At 36.3% G+C, this 25,042-nt stretch overlaps 1 protein-coding gene and 1 pseudogene across 1 annotated transcript in view; one reads left to right on the top strand and one right to left on the bottom strand.

The window, feature by feature from the left end:
- Positions 1 to 211: 211 nt before the first annotated feature.
- LOC121330866 lies at positions 212 to 17,294 on the bottom strand (annotated as a pseudogene).
- A 460-nt stretch (positions 17,295 to 17,754) lies between these two features.
- LOC121330477 (heparan sulfate 2-O-sulfotransferase 1) overlaps positions 17,755 to 25,042 on the top strand; it is a 50,341-nt gene continuing 43,053 nt past the window's right edge. The window contains exon 1 of the mRNA XM_041277020.1: positions 17,755 to 18,279. Within this exon, the coding sequence (XP_041132954.1) occupies positions 18,156 to 18,279 (124 nt within the window). The 5' untranslated portion in view covers positions 17,755 to 18,155. The remainder of the gene's footprint in view (positions 18,280 to 25,042) is intronic.

Raw genomic sequence — 25,042 nt, 5'->3', positions numbered from 1 at the left:
TGTGAATTTACTGTATGGATGATGAAGCTGTAATCCTTTGAGATACAGGCTTTATACTCAGACAAAAGGAGAAATGTCAATGTAGCCAGTGACAGGTAATTTTAAAGTTGACATGTCTACCCTCCCCCGACACAAAAAAAAGAAAGATGAATAGGCTAAAATAAGACATCATCCCAAAATGAACAGAAGAAAAACAGACGAACAAACGCAATTAGATGATGATCTTTATTACTTCGTCACTCATTCTACTGCAATCTCGTGCTCTTTCTTGGCTCACTCTTGCACTACGTAACATAATCCTCAGGTGGCAGTGCACAGGACATCAGGCTACACACACCTCTGAAAGGTTTACTGTGTCACCCTCACTAACGTGCACCTACCTGATGGTATCACTACAGTTAGAACCAACAGTGAGACCCAACAAAATTCCTTTTCCAACATCCATTACAAAACTGAACAGAACATTGCTAGAAAAAAAAATAAAGCTTAGCTTTTCATGAATGAGCAAGTAACACAAGGATCTTTTGTACTGCACAGTCAGCCTTTTTTGTATGAGGACAATGATTGTCTACAAAAAGGCCTTTTGACTACAAACAGTCATTTGTTTCACTGCAAAACTATAAATGGCTGTCATATGGCATTTTAACCACTTAATTTACATGTTTATAAAATGTAACCCCCCCCCCCAAAAAAAAAAAAAACCCTGAATTAATAACAATGGTTGAAAGTCATTAGATTACTGCCACAGAACTTATACGTGGTCTAACTTTTCGCTCAGGAATTCCTCTACATTGTCGGTGTTCCACTTGAGGATGCTTAACTCTTCGGCGATGTTCCCGTTATCGTCCAGTAGCTTTAGAACAGGATCAGAGCCACGCACATACTGAAAGGGAAAAACTGACTTTAAAAGCTACCATTTTTACATAGATAACATCAACCTGTTAACATTTTCTGATCGTAAAATCTGAAGGGAAAACTTAAAGAATTGAAGGGTGGCTGTAGTTGTTGGTTTTGGCTCTTAAGGCAAAGACCCAACAAGGGCATGCAATGTTATTATTAGTTGTTAGAAACCTGTACACCTTACAAACACACCATGTTCTTCACCATGTTCTAACCAGTGTTACCTGAGGAGTTTCAACCTCTAACTATTTCACTTTGTGTTCACTTTACTTTCTACTGTTGGTGATTCTGTATTCCCTATTTCATTAAACTACTAATCAGTGCTTATGCAAACAGAATTTGCAATTCAATTATAAGCCAATGTGTCTTGTTCAATTTACCTTGCTTAATTGAATGAAGTACCTAATCTGCTGTCCCCATCATGCTATTTCAAGCATAGGAAAGAAGAAAAAAACTAGAGTAGCTTCTACATACACTGCTTTAGAAATAAAAATGCCAGAGAATTAGATGAAGAATGGCCTGCAATGTTATTCACTATTAATATCCTCACAACAGTTAATGCTTCAGCCAGGTGCTTTTACCAAAGTAATTATTGTTATCAAGCTTTTCCACCTTGTTCAATTAAAAGATTGGGTAATTGCATTGCAATTCCAATTCCATGCAATTTTTTTTATTGTCAATTAATTTCTGTGGAATGCTTACATCAAAACCGGAAAAGATTTTATTATAATTTTTTTTTTTTTTTTTTTTTTTTTTTTTTTTTTTACATCTAAATCCAACACATTTCAAACACTTACTCCAACTATTTAAATAAACCTAATCGCTGCACATCTCTCATGCCTGACTGCCATTTTTAATTCTCAAGTGCAAACCCATCCTTCACTGTCTCCTTAATGAGCCACTCTGGGGCTGAACGAAACGCACGAAGTGAGTGCGGACTGTTCCAACAGCTATATCCAATACTGCTTCACATGGTTACTAGAAACCACTGTATTTTGTGCAGTTGTCTTCAGACAATGGGGTCTACTCCACTGATCCATGGCAGATATTCAAAACGCTGCTGCTAAAATTGATAACCCTGATTTTCCAGTAGACTTCGTTCCACTGTATTTTTACTGTCTTTAGTGATGTTACTAGGAGATGAATAAGTGACACCTGGTGGGAAACACCAGTGGTTAATATATAGAGTTCAATCTCTAAAGATCCATTAAAATAGATTTGAAAAATAGCAAACACGAAATGCCTAAATGTCTCAAATCTCTAACACATTTAACCCCAATACAAATACTTTAATCCCACCACTACTCCGTCTTTACATCTGTGCTTGGTTTGGTTTTTTAATAAACCTGTGTGTGACAGTCTTACAATAGAATCTAAATCTTCTTGTTAAGTTTTTTTTTTTTTTTTTTTTTTTTATTTGGCACGTCAACTTGTGTTTATATCAGAAAGTTAAACCAGAGCAAGTTTCGTATAGCCTGCATGCAAATCTATCAAATTCTGTTTGAAACAGAAAACAAAACAGGAGCCTCCCACAGCACTCTAGTTTCTCTCCACTCAACGCAAAATAATATGAGAAATTATAGGCAGGAGGACATGGGTGTGATGCTAAAGGAACCAGTATGCTAAAACTTGCTGTTTAAACCAGTCTAGAAGTAAATAGGGGGTTGAAATAATTCAGCTATTAAAGAGGTAGAATAATGGAGAGAACATGTCGGATGTGCTTTGTCTTTACTGTCTGGTTTGGAGCACAGTCTTCAATCCCAAAAGGGGAGTCAGTGGATTAAACTGGGCTGAGCCTCAAACGGTGGCAGAGACGTGAGTGACAATTATTTTTTTGGTTGATGGAATTGCCCAATTTTTACAACCATACAGCTTCATGGAAAAAAAAATGAATTGCATAAATACATTCTTACCTTAATCTGCAGGCCCTTGAACATTTTAGGCTTGTCGCTCCTGACAAAAGCTGCAGGAAAGACAAATAATTTAAAAAATCATGAATGTTGTTAAGCTTTAGGAGAACGGCAAGTCTCTGCTCAGTTGAGTTTTACTTGATCAACTTCCACCTGCTGAAGTGAGAAGTGCACACCCTGAAATGTGGTGCAGCTCTTTGTCCCAATAGTATGGTGTGATGTGTCTTTTGGGTCTGGAAAGCTCATTATTCCTACACTGAACTACCCTCACCCTCATTTTATATGTTATCAACTGGAACAAAATTAATCCTTACTACAATTTCTAGGAGCTAGGAAATGCAATAGCAGAAAATGGAAATATAAGAAGGGTTTTCCAACTATATGCCCTTGATTTGCACTGAATTCAACATGGAGTGAAAGTACCTTGGTAATGTTCTCATACATGGGTTTATTAAAGAAACAACAATTAAAATAGACATACTGTACTATACAGACTGCAAGCAAATAGTAAACTTGCACCCAAATCTAATCACTTCCATTTGGTTTAGGATTAACCTGACAAAATGCAAATGTGTGCAGAGGCAACAAAACGATTATTTAATCTGTGGAAATCAAATTCACGATGCAGAGAGATAGTCCTTTTCAGATTAGCAAGTTAGAAAAAAATACCAGCTATTGATGGAATGATTTAATGCAGGGCTTCTCAAACTCAGTCCTGGGGACCCACTGTGGCTGCTGATTTGCACTCCAACCGCGCTCTCAATTACTTAAATAGACCCTTAATTGAACTGATAATTTGCTTAATTAGACCTTTTTTCACTTATTTTCAGCTCTTAAACGTTGCAGTTCAAGTTACTGATCAAATGCTACAGTTAACTTGAAATATGCAACTGTTTAAGAGCTGAAAACAAGTAAAAAAAGTACAATTAAGCAAATTATCAGTTAAATTAAGTGTCTAGTTAAGTAATTGAGAGCTCAGTTGGAGTGAAAACCAGCAGCCACAGGGGGTCCCCCAGGACCGAGTTTGAGAAGCCCTGATTTAATGTATTGTAGACCAGAATACAATTTGATTAAGCTGACACGCTGTTTTAAAGGGTAACTCAAAAGGTGATTAGAATAGAAAAAGTCTAGAAAAAGACTTAATTTCACTTTCCCTAGGTGGATTGTAATTCTGGTAAACTTCTCACTTGAATGTTATGCCAGACCGACAGATCACAGGATAACAAAGTCCTCAATTCATTTCACACTACACATGCAGCTTCGTGTCTTTTAATAATGACCTAGAGAGATTTAATCTCCATGCTCCTCAAATCCCTGGAAACTGAGAGACTGTAAAGAGATTCTATTTTGTACCAGCTCTAATGGCAGATTGTGATATGGATACATTTCAACTAAGAAGCAGACTCAGGCTAAGGTAACTAATTATATGTAGGTCTCCAATTATTTAATCGACTTGTGGTCACAACTAAGCTAAGCTTGAATAACTTGGTGACCGCAAGGCTGAAGGTATTGCAATTCACTCTCAAGCCACACCACTATTCTCATGGCCTTGAGGAAACTGTCCTAGGGGTAAATGGGAGTATTTTCTGGATCCATTAGTAAATACAAGGTTAAAAACAATTTATTTTTTTTTTTTTTTCCCAGTTTTAAAAAAAAAAAAAATCAACTTAGAATGTGCTACTACATGTTTTTTTTGGTGTCGTTAGAAATCTGACATTGACCATTGAGCACCTAGATTCCATTCTAAAAATGACTACTAGAATGTGAAATGTAATTTTCTGTGTGTGTGTTTACTATAGACTGTTAGCTGAAAATCCATTATCCAGTTTAATGATAGTCTAGGAATCCTGCTGCAAATTACAAGTTCACAAACAGACATGCAATTCAACAACAAAGCATGTGGGCACAGAATGTAAAGAGGCTTAGAATCGTGAATGAATGATCCTGGCCTACTATCTGCCACATCAATGATCTGTCAAGAACAAATACGAGCTGCCACTCACGGTGCACCTTGTAGTGATGTTACGATGACTACGTGACAGTTAATTTAAATCATAGTCAACACTCAAATGGAATTGAGTTCTCTGCAAAACACATAACCTAACTGCAAATGGTCAGTCACATGCAAGTTACCCCTAGATCTTGGGAAATGCTATTTCTGCAGAGGTCCATTAATGTCAGTCATCACTTCCAGTAAAAATTAAATTTTGTTTGGCTGCTTAACATTGCTGGTTTCAATTTCCAACAAGCACCAATTTTATTTCGTATAAAGATTAAATCAAGTGTAGATTGTACAAAGTATCATGCACGTGTGACTTTAAGAAAACAAAAAACATTTATCATCCAAGAAGGACTTTTAAATTGAAGCCTTCAGTCCCAGTTTTTTGTTTCAGTTCCGATGAGCTATGATTGCAGTAGGTTTCTTGGTTTAATGTGTTCTACAGATATAGCTTGGAGAGGCTAGGCATCTCAACCAGTTCTATCTATACTGAACGTTTAAAACACTTACAAGTGACTTCACCTGACAAATGTTCAAATAAATGCATGTTTATTTGAACATATTTATTTGAACATGCATTTATTGTTACATATATATGTTGTTAAGCCCTGCGCGTACATTTATTTATTTATTTTTTTAAAACAAACCAAATCAATATTCTATAAAATCAGAGGACTGAAGGTGAGCAAACAAGCAAATGCGTATTAGTCCAATACAAAGATGACACATGGGAGCGTGTGTTTCACTTTTTTGCGTGAAGTCGGCAGGAAAATGTATCCTAATGGGTGCCATCAGACACAGGAGTCAGATTGGAGTGAAGGTTTGTGGCAAGAGGATTACCAATGACAGGTTACACAGTTCAATACGGCCTAAAAATACCAACACTTCAAGAGCATTTGACCTTCATACAATCTTGCTTCCATAGTACAGACATAACAGCTATGCCCAAAGGCAAAATGAATAAAATAAAACAACCCCCTCCCTCAGAACAAACAAGCCTTGGCTTTTGAGGCAGAAATGTGGAAAAAGAATTACCAGCTAATTTGTGCAGTGTCTTTGAGTACATTTCTACCCCTGGTGAGAACTTGAAGGGGCTTCCTTTATTTTGTTATTGTGTACTGTCAAATTTTAAAAAGCTATAAAACTATTAAGGAAAACACTGCTTATATTTTGCAACATCCGTTATAAATAAATATATATAGGTTTATATATATATATATATATATATATATATATATATATATATATATATATACACACACACACACATACCTAATACTCTTATACCGTAATGAACACTTGTGATTTTACATGGCTTTAGAAGGATATAAACCATTTAAAAACACAAGTTTGTAATGTGTAGTTTTCTATCCAGGATCACAGTTTATTTGTACTCTTGGGTATAATCACTGACAAATAAAATGTACTTACCCCGGACTTGAGGGAACCTCCCCAACTTTCATCCACAGACTTCCAGAATCGCCCCAGCGTAGTTCTGCCAAAAAGGAAACAAAGCAAGTATTTTTGTTATTTTTGTTTGTAAAAACAATGTTCATCAGGTGGATCATCAGGTATTACTTTTGTACAAGATTATGGTTCACATTTTGCTAGATGTGGACTATGTCATGGATTTTGAAAGAACAAGGCATATATACGGTGTTGATTTTAAACGAAAACAAAATACACATCTTTAGGGCTGCAACCAAGTGTACATTTTGACCTTCACAGGACCTTCCTTCACTGAAGGAAGTTTCGAACCTTCGATGGTACTCCTTTGCATAATTTACTGGTGATGTCACCACAGCTACTTGTTTATATTTGATTGAAAATCCTATTATTTATGGGTAATCCATATAAATGGAATAAAACATTCACATGTAGTTTAAAAATACGTTAGACAACAGTAATCATGTTTTTATAACTAACATAAAAATCCATGTTGTTTAATTACACGTAATTGAAGATATTTGCGATACATACAGTAAGCTTGCATTGCACAACTGCAGCGGACTTCAAAACAAAGCTTTATTTAACAGTCACCGTTCCAAGCAGGTTATCAGTCAAATTTTACTACTACTAAAAATATGAATACTAATAATAATGTGAAGTTACGCTTGTCAAGTGACCGATTGGTTATACCTCCATGACAGTCGCTTGCACAGTTTGCATTCAACCTTTTTTTTTTTTTTTTTTTTGGTTGTCTGGGCATTTAACAAAAAAATCCCAAACAGCAGGGGGGTTTTGAGAAATTTCTTTCAATACAGCTTACACTATACAACCCTTCGCTGTCGAGATGGAGGATGAAAAAATTAAAGGTTTGCTTCTGGATAACACGAGCTGGAGGGGGGAGGGGCGGACGGAGCTCAGTTTTTTAAATTAAAATTATTAGTGTTAGCGTATATTTTGTATGTTTCAAACATATTCCACCATAGCACTTTACACTATCTTGTACACTAGATATTCAGTACACATTTTACTGAAGCACTATAACCGTACCACCCCAGTGCTTTGGATACTATACCCTGCTCCATACATGGCAACGGTACCATATAGAGTTCCTACATATAATGATTTAGTAGCGGATTTTAATACAACAACTTTTGTTTACGTAATATACATTACACAAATCAATAGATCGAATTTTGCACGCAAGTGACACTTAATGTGTGCTTTATAGCGTTCATATATTGTCAAATAGTTTCTATTAACAGGAAGAAAAAAAACAAAACACACACACACACAGCGCGTCAATGGCGTCTGACAAACCTTTAAAGGTTTAAAACAACCTTTGAATCCCTGGCTTGCAACTGAACCTTCGAAAACAGCCGTACAAATCTTCACCTTATTAGAAGGACAGGGTTTCTTGGATTCAGCTGGATTTACCTTTGAAGTCCCATCTAAAGCATTACACGTCTCATTAGAAAGATTCTTTGCATTGTATTGTATTAGTCATATCCCAGAAATATCTTGAGCAGTTATAGTCACATTAACCCAGTATGGCCTTCTCAAAGTGATTTAAACAGAGTATGCCCGTTAAAGAAAATACCCAAATGCCAAAGTCCAGCGTTAGGACTAAAGTAAGAGCCACTTATTTGTTAAGAGGCAATGAACCTTCCGTAATGTACAACATAACTCAAACCAACTGTGCAACTGAAATGCTTAATAGCTAAATCCTTAAGTGATTATATAGTCTCTCAAAATAAATACATGCATCATTACATTCCATGATTACTAGTAAATGTGCAACAACAGAAGAATTAAAACCACTTGCTAATTTGGTTCCCTGTGGTTCCTGATAAAGAACTTACAGTCTTACAAACCAGAATGCTGTAACCATTTTAGAGCATGGTGATTGCTAGCAAAAAATTGTATGTACATCTGGTAAGGACTGGATAAAGGAAGCACTGTGCGATTGAAATGGGAGTCCTTCACAACAACGTAATACTTTAAAATCTGTACAACATGCATTAACTACAATGCTATGTGGTCTTCAGTGAAAAAGGGGATTATTTCAAATTCACAGTAGGATTATAAACATCTGTATTGGAGCAGCAACTGAAGTTTCAATCACTCTCTGTTTTGGGGTATAATGAAGCCCAACTGTTTCACTACAAAGGCATTCTCAGAAGGAAAAACAGTGCAGTTTCTGTGCTGCTTCTCACAGGAAGGAAGGAGACAAAGTTAATTAGTGAAAGCTATAACACTGAACACAAGCTACTTTTGTTTGCAGTATTGGTTTCTTCCTGCCCACTGAGGAATGCACAATGCCCCAGTTGTTAACTTGTGCTGTCAAAGCTTTCTCAGCACAAATTACAATTGAAAAATGGCACCTAGCATACGCGTCATCTCATTCCCGAGCAACTCCCAAACCACACAGAGTACTGTTTGATTCTTCTATAACTCAAACCAAGACCTCTGGAACTCAAAAATGATGCCTCCAATCAATCACACAGCATACTGTACATATACCAATTACATTCAATAAAGTCTGGATAATTGGAAATTGAAGCTAAAATGCCCTTGTGAAGAACATAGAAGACTAAAGGTTACACTCCTTACAATGTAGTGAGCCAAGCATGTATACATATACTGTAAAATGACACACATTCCAAGAAACTTGGTGTGTTTCAATAGGCTTAGCATTATCCCTCCTGTTAGCGTATATAGGCCTTACCCCCCACACACCAGAGACAATTAAAGTAGGCTTTACATCCACATGCGCCGACTTAACATGGCTTTTTGTAAACTCAGGTGGTACAGAAACACAGTGAATGTCAAGAGGCAGTTGTATAAAGATCATTAGCTGGTGACACCCCCACACAAGGAGCTGATCATGCAACCGTGATTGATGAGACATGACCTGCAAACAATCAATTGACTGCAGGCTACACATTTAAAAAACAAAACATATATATATATATATATATATATATATATATATATATATATATATATATATATATATATATATATATATATATATATACACACATATATCTCCTTTGACTCACCTTGCAACTTCATGCAATTTATACTTTCACAATTTTAACATTAATTAATTTATACAGAGAAATTTTGAAGTTTAAGATCACGTTATCAGTTATAAGCTACAAAAAAAGGAAAAAGACATTGTGCATTATTATAGAGACGCCCGATGACAAAAAGGAACCTTTTAATAAACGGTTCAGTCACAAAAGCAGGCTACAGTACTACTAAAACGCATTCTTGTTCTGCATGACCTATCTTGAAGCAAATGGCCAGTCCCAATTAGGAGAAACCATTAACCTTTGAAGAACCAAAATAAAAAATTACCCTGATCAACCTGACCAAACTAACTATAAAACTATAAATGAATAATGAATGAGTCTATTCTTTATTACTCAGATTGCAAGGATCTGCATGTGAAGCTGTCACTATAAGATATGCATTTGCAACTGAAATGCAGATGAAACTGTTCTGATCAGTCAAAGATCAGCTATTATGTTTTGCAATGACACTCTTTTCACAGTGGTGTCATGCAAGAGATGACACAGCAAACGTTACAAATAAAACCATAAAATGAATAAATCAGGATTTATAAGATTCAATTGAAGTGCACCGGGTAGGAAACGTCACTTAAGGAAAGTTTAAAATCTACTGAAGATTTTAAATACCCTCTGAACTGCACTTAGTGAAATTTATGAAGTGTAACTATATCTACTACCCGCTCAGACTTTCAGACGTGTTCTCTGGCAAATAAAGCAAAAAATCATTAGACCGAAGTTAAATTCTCAGTGAGCAACAACTCACCTTTAACCAATAAAGCAACAGTGTAAAGTTGCAATGCAGGAACACACTGTACTCAAAATATATTTGTGCCATAAGCCGGTGAAGTTTTATTGTTGAATTACTTTGAGTTCATTTTTACTGTAGGAAAGGGGAATAGAGATTTTGATTGACACTTTTTTAATGAAGCTCTATACTATGTAGAGTGTTTAAGAGAAGACAACAGCGGATTTTGTTTCTAGATAAAATATTTCATGACGTGGAAACATAAGACTGAACTCTGTGGTATCGACTGGGTTACAGGTAAGTGATATTTCAGGTATAAACAGGATTTTACATAAGTGTGGACATAACGGCACTAGCGATCACTCAAAAACACATTCAAATCGTGTGTGTATTATTTATTTATTTATTTATTTTTACAACAACAGAGCCTAAATATTCTATAAGGAAAATGTAGGACTCCTTTTAATGCCCCCAACATTGCTGTTACTACGGCAACATACACAAAGTTAAATCACAAATTGTTAAGGGGATCCACACACCTGGAAAAACACGTAAAATTGCCTGCTAATGCCAATTGCAAATTTTTATTTACCGGTCGTTAGTTATGAACATATGCTAGTGCTTGTGCTCGTTTGTAACGATCAGGCAAAATGGAGAGCTGGTAGGTATCAGCTCACGGAAGAGAGGAAGCTATTTTAAGCAACTGCAAAATGTGAACAATTTCTTCTGCTACCGCAATTTCACGCACAGTTAGCTTCGCTTCCAGCTCATCCTTCTTTGTTTTACACAGTGGCAGCGAGTGCTCTGGCTCACAAAGCCTTCTGTTCAAAAGGGATATGCATTGAAATCGATCTGGCTGATGTAGGAAATCTTTCCCATGGCGATCTGGCTGATGTAGGAAATCTTTCCCATGGCGATCAGAAGAAAAATAAAAACACAAAAGCTGAAACCATTCTAAAAGGATTAAATCTGCAAAAAACCTAATTACGTTTTTCAGAATAAGCAATTACTCATTTGGAAAAGCCACACCTCCAGATTGCCACACTAGCATTTTTGCACAGTGGGATCTTCCAAGAGCCTACAACGGTGCATTACCCCAGCGTGATAACAGTAATCCTTCTACCCCGAGATTCAGCATGATTTTTAATGTGAAAGGCCACCCAAAATCAAAATGAATTATGCATATCAGCAGGATAACATTTTTAATGTGCTTGTGATCCAATTAATGAAATGCACATAGCCAGCTTAAGAAAATAAAGAGCAACAATTAAACTAGGAAGCAGTTTAATTAGGCAACAAGAACCGAAGCTGGATTCTTGCATATCTGATCATTAGGCCCTTTCACATATGGCAGTAAAGTGTATTTGTTACATACTGTGGGGGCATCGTAAAGTTTCGACAGCCTAATTTAAGGCTTTCAGGAGTAGATTCCTGTTGTATACTCAGTGCAACGCACTGGTCTGTTTGTTCCCAATATTGGAAAAGCAACTTTGGTACACTAGCTATCTGCATAGCCTAGTTAATACAGCAGCAATTAATGTTTGGTTTAATCCTAGATTATTATTCAGTACCCTACAGGCTGTAAGGCCTATTTAAAAAATAATCTCCAAGGCGGAGTACTGTATAATGACCCCCCCCCCCCCCCCCCTTTTTTTTTTTTTTTTAAATACCGCAGTCCTATCTGCTAAGGTTATTCACAAACACTTCATCTGCATGTCTGAATCCAAAACATGTTAGATTGAATTAAACTGAAACTGCTGTATAAATACAAACCATGTCAGACTGCTCTATAAACTGTACATTCGAGACAGGATAGCTGTATAAATACAAATCATGTCAGACTGCTCTATAAACTGTACATTCGAGACAGGATAGCAAAATGCCATAATTACGCTTCCTTCAACATATAATACTTGTGTTGGCTGATCTCCCTAAATTAATTAAATCTGATGAAACTGATTGGGGACGTCCCAAACCTTTAACAGTGCTAAAGTAAATCAAATATTAATCTGCTCGCCTTAATGCATATTCACCATTATTAATTAGTTATTTAGCACAGTGGTTCTCAAATTGGGGTGAACAGAATGTATCCTGGGGGGGTGTTAAAAGGTTGAAGGTTTTTTTTTTTTTTTTTTTTTTTTTTTTATTTATTACAGCACACATCTTAACCTATACCATATAATGGGTAGATATTTTATTTTGGTTTTATTGGCAGTTTTGATTGGATTGCCAATAATACTTCACCAATCAGAGGGTTGCATACAGTGCTTGTAGCGATCCCACCCTCTGGCAGACTGTTATACAGAACAGGTTAAAGCAGCACTGTGCGAGGGTAAGAATGTGTCAAGATGTCAAAGTGGATAAGAGAATGGCAGTGATGAAGCCAATTTGTTTGAAAACATTAAAACAGAGATTAATGGATTTAAAGTCTGGAATTAATGATGCGATCAGAAACTCAGAGGCACTTTAAACTGCACCTGCTACTGTAGGACTGTTCTTTTCTAATGTTAAGCATTTTTGCATTATTATTATTATTATTATTATTATTAATAAAGGGTTTAATTAAGGTAAAAGCCTAAATTGTTTGTGTCAGACGTGTTAGAAAATCTAACAAAATGGTTGGTTGTTATTGTTGATATGTTGTAGATGCGACTATTACTGAAGACACCCATCGTGCAGGTATCGCAAAGTCCAGAAACAAAACGTTAAAATAAATTAGTTCTGCACCTTAGAAAACCGAGCTGATTTTGCCAGTGCTTCCTAGTCCATTAACCAGTTTGAAATTATTTTGAAGCAAACCAAAGCATTTTTGCTATAGCTTTATTGTTAAAGTTTTCACATTTGGCAATCCTGTTTTACAATTTGTTTGCTTGTTTATTGTATTTATTTATCAGGGACAAATACAATTATAACAAGTGTCACTTACATGACACAAGATGCCTTGCATTTTCAGTGAGGAGACAGAAAATGCTTATTGTAAAAGTTTACCGGTACTTTAAAATTAAGGGCCATAAGGACGATTAATACTATAACTGACTTTTTAGAAGGCCTTCTTTGTTCTCCAAGTTGCTGCAGTGTCTTTTTAGGTGTTATAATGAGTTACTGTAAATGCGATACCGCTTCAGCAGACATTTCATTAAGTAAACATTTATTTCAATGTTTTTGGAATTAAAAGTATAAATGATAAACTGTGTGGAATTTCTCTGTGAATGTGCAAAGTGAAAAACGGCAATTCAAAAAACGTCAAAATCCCCCAACGTCAAAATCGCCCAAGGCAAATCTGCCAAACTTAAAACTAGCCAAAAGTACCACAGACAATAGGAAGGTCCTAAAAGTCTGAGAACCACTGATTTAGCAGACAATTTGATCCAAAGCGACTGACAGACTAGGGGGTGAATTATGCAACAACTGCTGCTGCAGTCACTTCCAATAGGACAGAGCACACAGAGCTCAGGATCACATACAGCGAGACAGTGGCCGAGCTGGGATTTGAACCAGGGACCTCCTCGTATCAAGCCCTTTTCTAGGCAGAACTGATTTTATATAATATATATATATATATATATATATATATATATATATATATATATATATATATATATATATATATATATATATATATACACATATATATATATATATATATATATATATATATATATATATATATATATATATATATATATATATATATATATATATATATATATATATATATATATATATATATATATATATATATATATATATATACATATATATATATATATATATATATATATATATATATATATATATATATATATATATATATATATATATATATATATATATATATATATATATATATATATATATATATATATATATATATATATATATATATATATATATATATATATATATACACACACACACTTCTTATACAGAACCGAATTGTGCTTATTCTTACGTACAGCTGCATGAAATTATTAGCAATTTTGTGGATTAATTGATCTATTTCCTCTAATAAACTGACAAAATAGTAGCAAGTACAAATGCACTGTTAACTACATAAACTTTTAAATTTTCATTAGTGCATTCACTATATTAAGTCTAACTGTGCTTTTTAGGAGGGAAGCTATGAATAACCTATTATAAACGTTCATTGATGACTACTTGCAATTAACTTAAGAAATGTAATTGTTCCAATTATATGAGCAACCGTACATCAATTTATCTTCATTGCAAGAGAAAAATGTATTGGAAGACAGTGCCAAATCAGCTCATTAAATGCTCCAAAGGGAGATAACCTAGGCTTTAAAATCCTTTTACTTACCTACTGTAATAACAATAACAAGAGCACTTGCAAAATTCACTGCCCATCTCTTTTGTCTAAGGGGAACTTTATTTGATTGCTACACCTTGACACTACAAGTTTCAATCCATATTACTGGTGAATCACTCATTAGATAAACAAATTCAGAAAACACAATGGAAAAAGCTCAGAGTTCCTCACAAACCTTTCTGGTTTCAAGCTGGGCCTCTTCTTGGCAGCACTGTCTGCAGAAAGGATCCAGCTGGTTCAGACTGAACTGCCCAAGAAGGTCACAAGAACTACAGAGGAGGTTACTGGAAAAGCCAAGTTCTCTGCATGCTTCGGACGACAACTTTGAGCCGTAGGCAGAAATCTTTAAAAAAAAAAAAAAAAATACAGGGATCTACTTTCATACATAATAGCATAATATTCTTATCTAAAATCATTCCTACAAAAATACTATAACCACCAAACACTTAAAAAGGATGACATTAGCTTGACTATAAATCGACCCAGCAAAATATATTAATTGGAACCTTTTATGCGTCTCAAATATCAAAAGCAGCAATTTCCTTTATTGAGAATTAAAGTTATAAGACTATGTACAGTACATTACTACCACAATTCAAGTGTTACTTATGGGTTATTTTTTTATTTTATTATTTTTTTTTTTTTTACAAAAAAAGGTGATTTGATATGCATTCATCTTGTGAAAATCCCGCAAGTTCATTTATTTTACATTACTATGCAACACACAATTGCACAATGCAGTAGCTTTGTGTAAGTGCATGCTGTACTGGTCCTTCTCCAGTGTGAGGTCCTCTCAGTTTGATAAAGGGACAAGAAAGCACTCAACAATAGTAAACATACAAAAGTGTGGCTTATTCATGCAGACAATAAAAGCATCTTTATCCCCCCAGTTCCCCACCCTTTCTTTTTTTTTTTTAATGCCAAGCTATCAGACTCAGTTGCTTGAAAAAATCGTGTTCCTATGTGTGTGCATCATATGTACTGTATGTATGCAGTGTCGTTCAAGAGAACCCATTCGGGACTATTTTAGCGCAATCATTTATTATTTTACCCATTTTTTTATTTTTGGGTTAATGATTTAATATTCAAATGTAAGGAGGTAATTTCATGGTTAATTTCACACCAATGGTCACTTTCTTTAACGTGATCTTATATTAAATATTGATGCAATTAACACAATCAATTTTTTTTTTTTTTAAAGCTTACACATTTGATAACAAACAAGAAAACAAACTATTTCTGGTGGTACACTGTAGTAAATCTGTTGTATTTTGTAAATGCTTACATCCAAAGGCAGAGTGTTGCAGGGGTTCAGTTTAATGGTTTACACGCAGTTGTACTGTACCAGACATACTTGCAATTGGACATGTCTCTAAAACAGGTTTCCAAACACGGTCCTGGCAGGCTATTCCACTCCAGGTTTAACAGGTGAAATAATACAGGGCGATAAGAAAGCAAGTTTACCACATCAGTGATATGGTGCATCGATGTGGTAAACTTACTTTCTAATCACCCTGTAAAATGAACTACTTCACTGTCTGGATGGAGGTTTAATTGGTTCACTTAAACAATTTAGAACAGGGTTGAAACAAAGACCAGGAGTGGAATAGCCAACTTTTGACACCCCTGTTCTAAGACCTATACAGAGCCAACAGGGGTGCCTTCGTGGGGAAAGAGATAAAGATACAAAGAGAACAAAAGATTACACTGGAACACACTCATAGCAGGTCTTTTCTTAAAGTATGAATGACTAAAAATGCCATGTTAATGAACATTATTATTATTGTAAAGATGCTGGTAATTGTTTCCAAATGATGATGTTACAATATTGAGTTTTATTCATTGTCCCCAAATGGCTGTAGCCAAAAGGAACAGGTTTAAAAACTCAATAAGGAATAATTTCTGGAGTCCTTAATGTTGACGTTACACACTTATTTATACGTGGAAAAACATATTCACTGCATATGTATGCTAGCTATCATGGAAAAAAAAGTAGTTACCAAAAGGCATTTTGGTAGCTTAATCGTCTATTACAATATTGTACGTAAAAGCATTTTTATTTTTAATGTAATAAGCAACATGAAGCAGAAACAACACACTAACTGCCTTGTGCTCATTGCAAATCCAGCACATCTGCCCTTTCTAGAATGGTTAAGGAAAACCTAAGTCATTTAATAATTGTGTAGAAGGCTTGAGAATTTTTTTTTTTTTTTTTGCACAAGTATGATTGTGTGGGATTTATTGTTTCATACAATGTACACCAAGTGACAGTATGCGCGTGTTCTGTTTCTGAAGAAGACAGTTTGTATTTATTTACTTAACAGGTTCAAACATTAGTTACGGATGCCTCTGACCTAACTCCCATTCCCGAGACGGTCCACACGGGATGCTTTTACATTTTAAGCCGGCTACCAACCTCTTACTTTCTGTAACTTTATACACCAATTCGTTTCATTCTTTTTTGAAAATCAGTGGACACAAATTTCCACAGGTGCTAATCATTTAATATGCTCATATGATTACATTTTATCTAAACTACAACATGTACATCTGTTTAACAATCTAAATACTGCATTTAATACCGGTATAACCCAGCATCATTAACCCAGCCACGTCATCCGAGGAGTACCAAGCACTTTCGTTTTTGCACAACCTGACTCCAGCATCGTGGCATCTAGTTATAACCAAATTTAAGGCTAGTGTTGGACACATTACTGAATATCCTAAATGTGTTCCGTATAAACTGTAAAAGAAGAACTTCACAAATATTAAAAATATAACATTTACCGCTTGCAAACTGGAGAGCAGCCAAAGCACATACACCTTACCCGCCATCTTGAAACGCTCCTCAGACGGGGTGCAAAATCAGGTCCCTTAACAAAAAGAAGGTGTCAACCACCAGTGCCTGATATTTTAAGGTTTGTTTGCTCATTTTCGTTCCATAAAATAAATTTTTTCTTACAAATGTGCTATTTAAAAATGATATACATGTAGAGAGTTGCTACTTTTTATTCCAATTTTATAAGTTAGAGCTAACAAAACAAATACATCTATTCTTTTTCATATAGGTCAGGATTCGTAATTTTATATTCCGCAAAAATAAAATTGAAATGTTGGCTTTCTAGTTGTGAATAAATAACTTCTAGTTCTTTTTAGATGTAAAACTGGAATAGCACGTTTCCTCTTAGAAGGTCCTACAAGTTGACGGATCACTTCGAGTGGCGCTGGAAATAGCCATTCACTAGCAGGTATCGCTGACTGACATATTAGTTAACAAATAAACACACAAAGCTTGTCCTGCGGCTTTACATCCTTCCAATCGGCACAGTAGAGAGGCGGGCGTTCTTCGTTAGCGTTAGTCGGGTCTGATTGTTTGAAGATGCAAGTGAGTCTTCGCGTATATTAGTAGTGAGAGAAGGAAGGGTTGAGTGGATATGATCCAAGGTGGGAGCGCTTGGTCTCGGTTAGCTAGGTTGAGCTTGAGTCGGCGCTTCGTGCATATCCAGTGAAATGAGATGCTGCTCTGCATATGACACGCTCCATGCAGATTCTGCCCCACGACATTGATTATTAAATACATTGTGATACCATTGTAGACCATCCTAATTGTTGAATACTAGTAACGGGAGTGGCTGTAGGATCATAAAAACATTGTTGCATTTTTTTATTTTTTTTTATTTTAAACACACCTTTTCATTGATATTTTATTCCATGATCGCGGTATGACTTGTCGTGATTTGATAGTTTGATGGGGCTCTTACGGATTATGATGCCGCCCAAGTTTCAGCTCCTGGCGGTCTTGGCATTTGGAGTGGCGATGCTTTTCCTGGAGAACCAAGTGCAGAAACTGGAGGAATCTCGGGGCAAGCTAGGTAAGCCTCAGAAAACGTGCATTCCACTGCACATCACGGTGCATCGTTCTATCTCGTCATTGCAAAAATATACGAACAACTGCAGATCTGTGGCAGAAGGAAGGCTGCACTTCAAAGTAGATTTAATTTATAGTGCACGCACATTATGGAAATTATGAAAATAGTATTTAGGTTAATAAGGCCAAACACAATGCATCTAGCTATAAAGAAACACACTGCATAGGTGATGCTTAGCAGTTCATCAACACGCGCACAAAGAATGCACTGTATGCATGCATGTTATTGCTGGGAACTGTGAAGGGGGGGCAGTCATGCCGATTTCGGAGTATACACTGGCTATAAGAAATGGAACTGGTAGTTGCACGGATCAGCCAGTGTACTAATAATTCAGTGTGGAATAATAATACGTGCTGGGGAGGGTAATTAATCGAAAGCTGCTTGTGTGTGGTGGTGCGGGGTTATTTAATAAATAAATAAAAATACTGTTTTGGTTCAGTGCCATCAGTACATAATTTATGTTAAAGTTTTGCATTTGATCCCTGTCAGTTCGGCACATCTTTGGATTTCAATTTTGCATGGAAAGTAAGTGAACTATCTATCACACGTAAAGCACACGGATGAAAAACCCAATAACAGAACAGACCTGGTACATGCGCGTCTTTTCAATAACATTAGTCTGTTTCTAAGATGTGTGTATCCATGAATGTCTTCTGGTGATTGTCTAGCATATAACTCTAACAACCCCATTACATACCAATCCAATTGTCGGCTGATGCTGATTAAGTTATAAGATGAGGGTAATTGGTGTCGATTTGGGCTAATTCGCCATTCCAGTTGAATCAAGTGAAGAAACATGTGGTTGGATTTGTGTGGATCGCTGTTCTCCACACAGTAAGAAAAGCAGTAATCATTACAAGCAGCTGTTTCAGAAGACATTTTTATTCAATTGGAATGGTAAATTAGCCCAATTAACACCAATGGCAATGACCGTTACCTGGTGAGAGGGTATCCAAATGATTTCGTGGAGCACTAACGAAATCTTAAAACATTGAATGGCACTACAGCCTATACTCTGAAATGTGTAACTTTCTAGCTGCATATCAAAAATGGTTATTGAAGCTGCAAATTACAGGTTGCAAGTGTATCACACTAGTATGGTTTAAGGAGTGGTTGATCCGAGTTCAAGTTATATTATATCAGGTACATTGTGTGAAATAGATCAGATACATAAAATAAGACCTTTCCTTGTATAACAAGTAAACACATGCCGTTGTGAAATAAGAGGCCCTCAGGGCACCATTTTGAGTGTAACGATGTTTTAAAAGTCTCTTTTGACAGTTTTTTCATTAAACTGTTCTAGACCGTTCTTTAATAACAGGCTAGACATTTCATTAACATCCTTCATTTTAAATGTTATTTTAAAATATTACATTGAAGAGACACGATGTGAAATGCTGGCATAGGGGTTTCTGACTTGTGAATTAAACTGTACCAGTTTCTGTGCAATTTGTCAAATAAATTAAAAGTGCTTGAGAAAAAAAAAAACAAAAAAAAAACACTTCCTATGGTACCATGAAGTGAACTTTATATTTATATGTTGTCGTTTAAAATACCCAGGGTGCACTATTATATAATAAAAGGAGGAGACTGTAAAGAGAAATAAGTGCATACAGTGATTAATTCACAGTTTCTGGCAATGTGTGTGTGATTTTTTTTTTTTTTTCCTATTGATTCATTAAGTGGGGCCTTGAGCCAAGAGAGTTTGAAACTGTAGATCTCATGATGATTGTTTTGAGCTTTGTGATCTGGTCTCTTTCTAATCAGAGGTGTTTGTGCAGTAGTTGGAACACTACACTGGAATGCACTGGGGTTCCAGTTTCAAATAGTTTCTATGACTTCTCCCACAGCTCTGTCCCCGCCCAGAGTCACTACTAACATGCAAGTTCATGGTTTCGATTGGTTCGTGTCTCCACCAGGTTTTCTCCTTGCAAAGATGTTGCTTGCTTTGCAAATTGCACCTGTATGAGTAAAGAATGACAGAATTGCAGTATAGACCACTGTAAAGGTCATCATGTGAACTAAAGTGCACATGTTTACATGGTGTTTTTGGGGAATGTATCTTTCCCCTTGAAGAATCTCACTAATTAAATTCCATTGCATGAAGTAATGAGCAGTGCAGACTGCGCTTCGAGTCTAGAAGCTGGACCTGCTGTTCTGAAAGCTGCCTGGGTTTACAGTCTGCAGTATCAAACAAGGGGCTTAATTGCATTCCTACCATATTTTATGCATAGCCTCCTGATTTCCATTTATGTATTCATTTGTGACTGGAATATAGACTCATATCTTATTCATATTATGTGCATTGGCATTTTATTCCCCACTAGCCACTGATTGAGTTAAGTCTGTTTATCATGCTGTTCACACCTGTTTCATTGCTTGTGTGTGGAATTCAAGCCAGGCTATATTGTCAAGGATCATAAACAGGGTCCACAAAATGTAATAGCTTTAGACCTTTATTTGTATTAGCAAACAAAACAAAATAGTACCATCCATACAAATGTATGAATATAATTAGACTTTTGAAATTGAGTCCACCTAAATTTGTTTCATGATTACTGTTGAAGCAATTAGCGTTTTAATGCAAATGAGATTTAGATTTTGTTTTTCTCAGGAAATATCCATTGCACAAAAAAAAGACAATTAAAAAAACGATAATTAAAGTCTTGTTGCAGTTGATTTATTTGACAGGCTTGCAGTATACCTGCCCCTGTGTCAATTTGAGTAGAAGTGTTTTGGTGCTGGAAGGAGAGAATGGAGGCTATGCCTTTCTGCCCCCTTTGATCCTGATTCTACAGGTGCTGAGGCTGGCTTTTGCAATCTGAAGATTACATGCTCCAGTTTCCCATCTGTGGAGGCAGCCACCCTCGTTCCATCACCAAAGCAATAACAACTCCTGAGCCAACAATATTATGATCCAGACGAGACCTGATGAATGTCCATCAGGGGTCAGGTCTCCTGCTGCGGCTTGAGCTGAATGGGTCAGTAATAGCTTGAACTTTTAATCAGTGATTATATGGCAAATACGCCATGGCATTTCTGAACAGCAGTGGCAGACAAGGAGTGCATTATTAGTGCCATGAGCACTTGGATATGCATTGCATTGATGATGTTATAAACCACCCTAATGAAGAATCAAGCACAGCTGAATATGCAAAAAAATAAACAAATGCTGTGCCACGAAATATTTATCTAATCAAAAACATTTCTCACGTACGTCAGGCTTCTAAAAATAAAAGGATAAAAGCATTGGAACGCTGGTCTATTTGAATTTGTTTCTTTAGCCGTGTGCACATATGATGCACGCAAACAACTCTGCACTTCACTCCCATGTGAGAAAGAGTCCATGACTATAAGGTCATGTAATTTTACTAGTGGTGTCCCCTACACCCACCTGTGGAAAATCCCGGCTCACTCATTGATTCACTGTGTGACCCTGAGCAAGTCACTTAACCTCCTTGTGCTCCATCTTTTGGATGAGATGTTGTTGTAAGTGACTCTGCAGCTGATGTATAGTTCACACACCCTAGTCTGTGTGAGTTGCTTTCTGACAAATAATAATAATAATAATAATAATAAAACCTAACTGTACCGGTTCCATGAAAAAGATAATAGTGCACTCTTTGTGCTTGCTGTACAGTATACAGTATATTGCCTTTTACATGATAACGGCACCAAAAATAATGTTTACAAGTGTATTTAGGGAGGATACGGGGGCGCGAATCTTGGAATCTGTCTATATGTGTGGTTCTAAATTGGGAAGAGTTGTTCTAACAGCCACAAATAGGGTGTTTTCTTTAGCGTGTTGCTGAGTAGTCAGGTCTGGGTCTTTATGATTTCTCCTCTGTAGAATGCATTGTAGTTCTGTATCTGGTTTAAAATGACACTGTATTGCAAGTAATGGCCACACATTTGTTGAGAGAACAACATGCGCTGTGCAGTAGTTCTCGTAGTGTTTATCTGGCAGGCCCTGGCTAGGATCTCCAGTTGTGTTGAAGAAGGGTGAATGTTAATTGGGCTGCCTGGTCCCAAAAGGGCCATGGGGAACACAGGGAGATGTCGGCTCAATCCCTAGGGTTGCTGCACCAGCTCCCATTGGGATCAGCTCTGGGATGGATAGGCTAATGCTTAGCACTCTGTATAGAAAGGCTACTGTGTATTTGAAGCTTCTGGATAATTGTTGCTGGTTGGGCCCAACAAACAATTGAGATATCTAGACAAATCAGGGTAAAAGTGATTAAAACAAAGTAAGTACAAATTAAACAAAGCAAATATACAGTACAATATCCAGTGCGCTTGTCTTTTTGTTTGGTGCAGGCTTGTCTTTATCTCTTTGAACAGCGTGTTTGCCCTGGTGGAATGGGGATTAGCAATGTTTGTACAGTGGGTGAAGTACATGAATATTTTTATAAGGGAGATGTAAAATGCACAGCACTGTGTTTCTATAAAGTTTCACTACTACAACACTATGGCATTTTTGCATCTGGGGCTAAATTACATTGGAGTTGAAATCGGCAATAAAAGCCCTTGTGTATTGGATCAACAAACTCTTTATCAATGGTAACATTATTTCTAAAGTCCAAAAACAATCCCCTTCAGCTTTGAGTTGATTGATGGAATTAACCCAATTCTTAGCTTGCAAAATAGATTTAGGACTGGTGGCGGTATTGTTGTGACTGGCTATCACTCTGAAACATAACAGTGCAGTTCAAATGAAGGGGATGCAAGTCCACTTTGAGTGCCAGTCAACACTTTAGTTTACATATGAAGATGCTTTGTATTTTTATATGACGCAGAAAACCAAGGGGTTGATGCTAGGTATGAAATTATTTTTGCGATAGTACAATAAGTGATTACAAATATTCATGATAATCCTCCTGTGGACATTTTAAAATTATCTGATACTTGTAGAAAACGATAGTCACGTGACTCACTCAACATGGCTGAAGCTGAACAAGCGCTGAACTCTCCAAATAAGTGTAAAATCATTGGTGTGGCTGTACTTAGGCTACAAAATAGAGAGAAATACCATTGAAGATGGCCATCCAGTCTGCAGAATATGTGGCAAAACCATGACAACAAAAACAGGAACAACTTCAATGTGCCACATGTGTACTTACCACTTGGTGGAATTCAAAAGGACGTCGGTGAATCTCAGCACAGCAATCAACAAGCAAGGTAACTTTAATAACAACATATATAGGGCTCCAATTTTGTATTATTGTTTTTTTCTTTTTTAAGAATTTCACTAGATTTTTGTCAGTACAATGCCCTCCCTGTTCTGCCCCCCACCCCCCATTATAACGCCACCCTCACTTATCGTCACAATTGTAACTGGAACAAAAAATAAACTCCCATTTATACTTGTATTTGTCCCATTGTACAAAAATACAGTTTTCCATTCATTTCTCCACCATCATTCCGCCACTAACACGTCTCCAACCAATATTTTATTTCCTGTGCTGCAAGTGTCTATTTATTATTCCCCTGCATTACACCTAAAATGGCTGTAGTAGTTTACTTTGTGATGCAGCAAAAATGCAAACTAAACAGTGAAAAACATGTGTTAAGTTATGTAAATGTGCATTTAAAGTAGTATACAGTTGCACTGCTTATGAAATTTGAGAAGAGATAAGTATAAAAGTGTGTGTATATATATTTGTAGCATACACAGGGGAAGGCAACAGCAGGGCTGGAAGGTGACATAATCACACACGAAGAAATATGCCCAATATACAGCGGTATTAGTGCGAGAGGTCTCGGGTTCGCGTCCGCCATCCGCCTGTGTGATGCGCCTGCCTGCATTAACCAAGATCGCTAAAATATAATTTCAATACGTTCATAGTTCAAATATACATGTTTTACTGTTATGCCAACACAAAAACAGGCTACCGAGGGTAAAGTCGATAACGGTATCGAAATATGTTTTCTTAAATTATAAATTAAATAACAACAAAAAACATACGTGGAAACTTTATACGCATAAAGAACGTCACGTGCCCATACTCGTCTATCGTTCCATATTCAAAGGTTGTATACAATAATACGGTTTTTGCTTACTTTTGTTAGTAGAGAATCAAAATTTCAAAGTTTGTGCCGTTATTTGAAAAGACAACATGCATTGATATTATTGGCAGTGGTGTCCCTTTTAATAATGTTCTGTTTTGTCTTTGAGAAATTGTTACAGCAATACATTATTGGAATTTTAGCTTCAGTGAGATGTAAACAAGGTGTTTCCAAGACGATTTTAACCGGTTAAGTTAATTGAGTGTTCACTGTAGATTTGCAATCTATTGCAGTCTCTGTTTGGCTGTTCAGATTGAGAGTACTTCACTCGATTGTGGTATTTGACTTTCGTTTTTAATTAACTGAATGAAATTATTCCAAACGTCCTTCCAAAACAAAGGAGCGAATTTCAGTTATTTATTTCAGACAGCAGGAACAGTACGTTCAATAGAACATTTGTGTTTTTTGTATTCGTGAGACTGGAATACTGAAGCAAAAATATATTGCAATCTAACCGTCCTCCCACAAGGAACACACTTTAAAATGTATGACACTTGCAAAGGCTGTCAGTCCCTGTTGTTTTGCAGTGCAGGTGATTCAGCAGCATTATGCATTCAGAGGAATCTCTGGGGTTTTGTTGCTGTTGCTTCTTGCACAGGAGCTACTGAAACATGCTTCTCGCTCTCCTCCCCATGGCCAT

Source organism: Polyodon spathula, chromosome 18, assembly GCF_017654505.1.
Source record: "Polyodon spathula isolate WHYD16114869_AA chromosome 18, ASM1765450v1, whole genome shotgun sequence".
NCBI lineage: Eukaryota > Metazoa > Chordata > Actinopteri > Acipenseriformes > Polyodontidae > Polyodon > Polyodon spathula.
The sequence above is the reverse complement of the archived record's forward strand: the minus strand, read 5'-3'. Positions and strand labels throughout refer to the sequence as shown.